The sequence below is a fragment of the Oncorhynchus mykiss genome, chromosome Y (genome assembly GCF_013265735.2).
Source record: "Oncorhynchus mykiss isolate Arlee chromosome Y, USDA_OmykA_1.1, whole genome shotgun sequence".
NCBI lineage: Eukaryota > Metazoa > Chordata > Actinopteri > Salmoniformes > Salmonidae > Oncorhynchus > Oncorhynchus mykiss.
In genome coordinates, this window is record NC_048593.1 from 45967617 (window position 1) to 45975116 (window position 7500).

A 7500-nucleotide genomic window follows, 5' to 3' on the forward strand; every position below is an offset into this window, starting at 1 on the left:
CCCATTTGCAATTATGTTAGCACAGATGAAAACTGTTGTCCTGATTAAAGAAGGAATAAAACTGGCCTTCTTTAGACTAGTTGAGAATCTGGAGCATCAGCATTTGTGGGTTAGATTACAGGCTCAAAAATGCCCAGAAACAAAGAGCTTTCTTCTGCAACTCGTCAGTCTATTCTTGTTTTGAGAAATGAAGGTTATTCCATGTGAGAAATTGTCAAGAAACTGAAGATCTCGTACAACGCTGTGTACTACTCCCTTCACAGAACAGCGCAAGCTGGCTCAAACCAATATAGAATGAAGAGTTGGAGGCCCCGGTGCACAACTGAGCAAGAGGACAAGTACATTAGATTGTCTAGTTTGAAAAACAGACGCCTCACAAGTCATCAACTGGCAGCTTCATTAAATAGTACCCGTAAAACACCAGTCTCAACGTCAACAGTGGGGAGGTGACTCTGGGATGCTGACCTTCTAGGTTTTCCGTACATTGTAAAGAACGGAAAGAAAAAGCCATATCTCAGACTGGCCAATAAGAAGAAAATATTAAGATGGGCAAAAGAACACAGACACTGGACAGAAGCACTCTGCCTAGAAGACCAGCATCCCGGACCTATACATTTATATAAATTATAACGGAGATATATATATATACAGTACCAGTCAAAAGTCTGGACACACCTACTCATTACAGGGTTTTTCTATATTTTTACAATTTTCTACTTTCAAATAACACATGTATTAACCAAAAAAGTGTTAAACAAATCAAAATATATTTTATATTTGAGATTCTTCAAAGGAGCCACCCTTTGCCTTGATGACAGCTTTGCACACTCTTGGCATTCTCTCAACCAGCTTCATGAGGTAGTCACCTGGAATGCCTTGTTAAAAGCTAATTTGTGGAATTTCTTTCCTTCTTAAAGCGTTTGAGCCAATCAGTTGTGGTATACAGAAGATAGCCCTATTTGGTAAAAGGCCAAGTCCATATTATGGCAAGAACAGCTGAAATAAGCAAAGAGTAACGACAATCCCTCGTTATTTTTAAGACATGAATGTCAGTCAATCCGAAACATTTCAAGATCTTTGAAAGTTTCTTCAAGTGCAGTCGAAAAAACTATCAAGCGCTATGATGAAACTGGCTCTCATGAGGACCGCCACAGGAAAGGAGGACCCAGAGTTACCTCTGCTGCAGGGGATAAGTTCATTAGAGTTACAAGCCTCAGAAATTGCAGCACAAATATATGCTTCAACGAGTTCAAGGAACAGACACATCTCAACATCAACTGTTCAGAGGAGACTGCGTGAATCAGGCCTTCATGGTCGAATTGCTGCAAAGAAACCACGACTAACAGGACACCAATAAGAAGAAGAGACTTGCTTTGGTCAAGAAACACAAGCAATGGACAATAGACCGGTGGAAATCTGTCCTTTGGTCTGATGAGTCTAAATTTGAGATTATTGGTTCCAACCGCCGTGTCTTTGTGAGACGCAGAGTAGGTGAACGGATGATCTCCGGATGTGTAGTTCCCACCGTGAAGCATGGAGGAGGAGGTGATTTGGTGGTGACACTTTCAGTGATTTTTTTTTGGGGAATTCAAGGCATACTTAACCAGAATGGCTACAACAGCATTCTGCAGTGATACACCAACACATCTGGTTTGCACTTAAAAAAAATAATAGTCAGTTAAGAACAAATTCTTATTTTCATTGACAGCCTAGGAACAGTGGTATTAACTGCCTTGTTCAGGGACAGAGCGACAGATTTTTACCTTGTCAGCTCAGGGGATTCGAACTTGCAACCTTTCGGTTACTAGTCCAACGTGGAAGTACCATTTGGTTTTCAACAGGACAATGAATCAACCCACCTCAAGGCTGTATAAGGGCTATTTGACCAAGAAGGAGAGTGATCATATGCATCAGATGACCTGGCCTCCACAATCACCCGACTTCAACCCAGTTGAGATGGTTTGGGATGAGTTGGAATGCAGAGTGAAGGAAAAGCAGCCAACAAGTGCTCAGCATGTGTGGGAACTCCTTCAAGCGCGACCATTCCAGGTGAAGCTGGTTGAGAGAATCCCAAGAGTGTGCAAAGCTGTCATCAAGGCAAAGATTGGCTACTTTGAAGAATCTTAAATATAATATATATTTTGATTTGTTTTACACTTTTTTGGTTACTGTCTGATTCCATATGTATTAGTAGAAATGAGAAATTAGTAAAAATATGACAAAACCCTTTAATGAGTAGGTGTGTTGGTCTCCTGAGTGGCACAGCGGTCTAAGGCACTACATCTCAGTGCTACAGTCCTTGTTCGATTCCAGACTGCATTACAACCTGCCGTGATTGGGAGCTCCATTTGGCGGCGCACCATTTATTTGATTTATTTAACCTTTATTTAACCAGGCAAGTCAGTTAAGAACAAATACTTATTTTCAATTAGATTTTGATTATAATGGATCTATATATTTTCAAATAACTGCCCTTTTTCTGGCCCGCAAGTAGATTTTGGCAAAGGGATGCTACAGACAGGGACACTTACGGTGATGATGTCGTAGCTTCCTGCCGTGACCATCTTGTGTGACGACACCATTGCGGTCAGCGGGTCAATGCTGAACTTCTCATCATCGTTACCCCCGACGATACTGTATGTAATGTTGCCGTTGGTGTCCAGGTCAAGGTCGGACGCAAACACCCGATAGACGGGATCACCGCGTTTGTTCCGGTCGCGTTCCGGTAAGCTGATCCGGTAGACGGACTCAGTGAATGTGGGGATGTTGTCGTTTTCATCCTGGATGTGGACTATGACCCACACAGTGGAGAGACGGGACATTACCGGACTGTCCATAACCGTTATCTGGGGACAGAGACACACACATTATAGAATAAGAATCTACAGTACAAACATCTGTCAATATGATTCAGTCTGTCTGTCACCATTACCTGGACACACATATATAATCTAATCATGAATTGATAATAATCAATCATCATCCAGAACTATTGATCACATGGCCAACAATTAACTAGCCTAGAGAGAGTTAGCCCTGTGTCATCATCAGTAAAGCATCTGATTTCAATCATCCAGGACTACAGGAAGTAGTATACTGGGAAAATAATAAAAAGGAAACCATAAAGGGAAATGAACAAGTGTACAGTTAGTAGATAGGACAGAGTTTTGGAACAGAGGGCATGTTGGGCCACGTGGGTCTTTCCTCACAGGGATATCTCTGTGGTATTGATCGGTAGGTCAGTAGGGAGATGATCACTGATCAATCACATTGATCAGAAACATACTGCTTTGCTCTGGCCTGCTTACCAGACTGTTAAACATATAGGACAAACACGCAGTCTTGTATAACTGACCTTGTGGGGAAAACAATTCAGCGATGGCACAGACAGACATGATCTGCTTCTAGCTCCTAAGCAACTTTACAGTATTTTGTTTTTTTGAGTGTTATTTCTTACATTATTATCCCAGAATGGTTTTTGTGTTATTACATACAGCCAGAAATAACTTCTAGTCCGTATTTTGTTTTTTTGAGTGTTATTTCTTACATTATTATCCCAGAATGGTTTTTGTGTTATTACATACAGCCAGAAATAACTTCTAGTCCGACTCAAGAGGGGTGCACACCATCGACCGCTTCCAAGTATATTACTCGCTAATGTTCAGTCTCTGAACAATGAAGTAGATGAGCTCAGGGCGAGGATCTCCTTCCAGTGAGACATCGGGGAGGGTAACATACTCTATTTCACGGAATCACGGCTCTCTCAGGATATACTGTCCCCGTCCATACAGCCAGCTGGGTTCTCAGTTCATAGCTCAGACAGGAATAATGAACTCTCCGGGAAGAAGAAGGGTTTTGGTGTCGGTTTCGTGGTCACAATCAAATACTGATCGTATTACATCCCAAGAGAATTCTCTTTGGTTATAGTCACAGCCGTGTATATTCCACCACAAGCCGATATCACCACGGAAACCTCATATCCCGAGGCCCCATGTATTGCCTAATTAAATAAAGGTTAAATAAAATAAATAAATAAATCACAATTCTAGCTGGGGATTTTAACCATGGCAAGGTAACTGGGAATATGGTGTAGTTAAACAGTAGTTATGGTGTAGTTAAAAAACTGTGTAGTTAATCCCTCCGTAAGGCAATCAAAGTACAGAGACAAAGTGGAGTCGCAATTTAACAGCTCAGCCACGATACATAAGTGTCAGGGTCTACAGGCAATCAAGTACAAAGGGAAAACCACCAACGTGCTCCCGGAAAACCTAAACACCTTCTTCACCCGCTTTGAGGATAACACAGTGCCATCAATGTGCCCCGCTCCGAAGGACATTTAAGCATGTTAACTCTCGCAAGATGCCAGCCCAGACGGCATCCCTAGCCGCGTCCTCAGAGTATGCGCAGACCAGCTGGCTGGAGTGTTTACGGACATATTCAATCTCTCCCTATCCCAGTCTGCTGTCCCCACTTGCTTCAAGATGTCCACCATTGTTCCTGTACCCATGAAAGCAAAAGTAAGACCCAAGTCCCACTTCAATTTGCTTACCGCCCCAAAAGATCCACAGACGATGCAATCGCCATCGCCCTGCACACTGCCCTATCTGGACAAGAGGAATACCTATGTAAAAATGCTGTATGTTGACTGTAGCTCATCCTTCAACACCATAGTACCCTCCAAGCTCATCATTAAGCTCGGGGCCCTGGGTCTGAACCCTGCCCTGTGCAACTGGGTCCTGGACTTCCTGACAGGCTCCCCCCAGGTGGTGAAGGTAGGAATCAACACCGCCACTTCGCTAATCCTCAACACAGGGGACCCTCAAGGGTGCGCGCTCAGCCCCCTCCTGTACTCCCATGACTGCGTAGCCATGCACGCCTCCAACTCAGTCATCAAGCTTGCAAACGACACAACAGTAGTAGGCCTGATTACCAACAATGACAAGATAACCTACAGGGAGGAGGTGAGGGCCCTGGCAAAGAGGTGCCAGGAAAACAACCTCTCCCTCAAGGTCAACAAAATTATGGACTTCGGGAGACAGCATCGACGGGACAGTAGTGGAGAAGATGGAAAGTTTTAAGTTCCTGGGCGTACACACATCACTGACAATCTGAAATGGTCCACCCACCCACACAGACAACATCACCTTTCAACCTCAGGACTCAGCCCCTAAGACCCTCACAAATATTTACAGATGCACAATTGAGAGCATTGTGTCGGGCTGTATCACTGCCTGGTACAAAAACTGCACCGCTCGCAACTGCAGGGCTCTCCAGAGGGTGGTGCGGTCTGCCCAACGCATCACCGGGGCACACTGTCTGCCCTCCAGGACACCTACAGCAACCGATGTCACAGGAAGGCCAAAACGATCATCAAGGACAACAACCACCCGAGCCACTGCCTGTTCACCCCGCTATCATCCAGAAAACGAGGTCAGTACAGGTGCATCAAAGCAGGGACCGAGAGACTGAAAAAACAGCTTATATCTCAAGGCCATCAGACTATTAACTAGCCATCACTAGCCGGCTACCACCCAGCTACTCAAGCCTGCACCTTAGAGGCTGCTGCCCTATATACATAGACATGGAATCACTGGCCACTTTAATACTGGAATAATACATTTAAAGTCAGTTTTCACAATTCCTGACATTTAAAAATGACCTGTCTTTGGTCAGTTAGGATCACCATGGACTAGACGGATACATAAACTAGACGGATACGAATATTATAGATGAGAACTCTCTCGGTAGATAGTGTGGTCTACAGCTTATCATGAGGTACTCTACCTCAGGCGAGCAATATTTCAAGACTTATTTAATATTGTGCACCTGCAAGTTATTGACAAATAGACACACACCCTCGCCCCTCCTATTACCAGACGTAGCTGCTCTGTCCTGTCGATGCACGGAAAACCTAGCCATCCGTGTCGTCGTTCAGCCACGACTCGGTGAAACATAAGATATTACAGTTTTTAATTAATTTCCGTTGGTAGGATAGTCTCGACCTTAGATCATCTAGTTTGTTGTCCAGTGATTGGCCAATAGAACCGATGGTAGTGGTGATTTACTCGTCCACCTACAAATCCTCACAAGGCACCCCGACCTTCACCCCTTGTCTTTTCTTCACGGCAATGACGGGGATTTGGTCTCCGGAAAGTAGTACAGTTCGAGGTGAGACACACTAACAGATGATATCTGACACACTAACAGGTGATATCTGACACACTAACAGGTGATATCTGACACACTAACAGGTGATATCTGATACACTAACAGATGATATCTGACACACTAACAGGTGATATCTGACACACTAACAGGTGATATCTGACACACTAACAGGTGATATCTGACACACTAACAGGTGATATCTGATACACTAACAGATGATATCTGATACACTAACAGATGATATCTGATACACTAACAGATGATATCTGACACACTAACAGGTGATATCTGACACACTAACAGGTGATATCTGACACACTAACAGGTGATATCTGACACACTAACAGGTGATATCTGACACACTAACAGGTGATATCTGACACACTAACAGATGATATCTGACACACTAACAGGTGATATCTGACAATTATGCTGCAGTAGTTGACGTGTCGGGGGGCTAGGGTCAGTTTGTTATATCTGGAGTACTTCTCCTGTCCTATCCGGTGTCCTGTGTGAATTTAAGTATGCTCTCTCTTTCTCTCTTTCTTTCTTTTTCTCTCTCGGAGGACCTGAGCCCTAGGACCATGCCTCAGGACTACCTGGCATGATGACTCCTTGCTGTCCCCAGTCCACCTGGCCGAGCTGCTAATCCAGTTTCAACTGACTATTATTATTCGACCATGTTAGTCATTTATGAACATTTGAACATCTTGGCCATGTTCTGTTATAATCTCCACCCGGCACAGCCAGAAGAGGACTGGCCACCCCACATAGCCTGGTTCCTCTCTAGGTTTCTTCCTAGGTTTTGGCCTTTCTAGGGAGTTTTTCCTAGCCACAGTGCTTCTACACCTGCATTGCTTGCTGTTTGGGTTTTTAGGCTGGGTTTCTTTACAGCACTTTGAGATATCAGCTGATGTACAAAGGGCTATATAAATAGATTTGATTTGACAAACTAACCGGTGATATCTGACACACTAACAGGTGATATCTGACACACTAACCTGTGATATCTGACACACTAACAGATGATATCTGACACACTAACAGGTGATATCTGACACACTAACCGGTGATATCTGACACACTAACAGGTGATATCTGACAAACTAACAGGTGATATCTGACACAATAACAGGTGATATCTGACAAACTAAGAGGTGATATCTGACACACTATGATATCTGACAAACTAACAGGTGATATCTGACAAACTGACAGGTGATATCTGACACACTATGATATCTGACACACTAACAGGTGATATCTGACACACTAACAGGTGATATCTGACACAAGAACAGGTGATATCTGACACACTTGTTTGTAAGCTTG

The 7500-nt window shown here is 43.6% G+C and overlaps 1 protein-coding gene across 1 annotated transcript in view; it reads right to left on the reverse strand.

The window, feature by feature from the left end:
- The window catches only part of LOC110510923 (protocadherin Fat 3), a 313201-nt gene that overhangs the window by 162749 nt on the left and 142952 nt on the right, over positions 1-7500 (reverse strand). The window contains exon 21 of the mRNA XM_036967730.1: positions 2532-2846. Within this exon, the coding sequence (XP_036823625.1) occupies positions 2532-2846 (315 nt within the window). The remainder of the gene's footprint in view (positions 1-2531; positions 2847-7500) is intronic.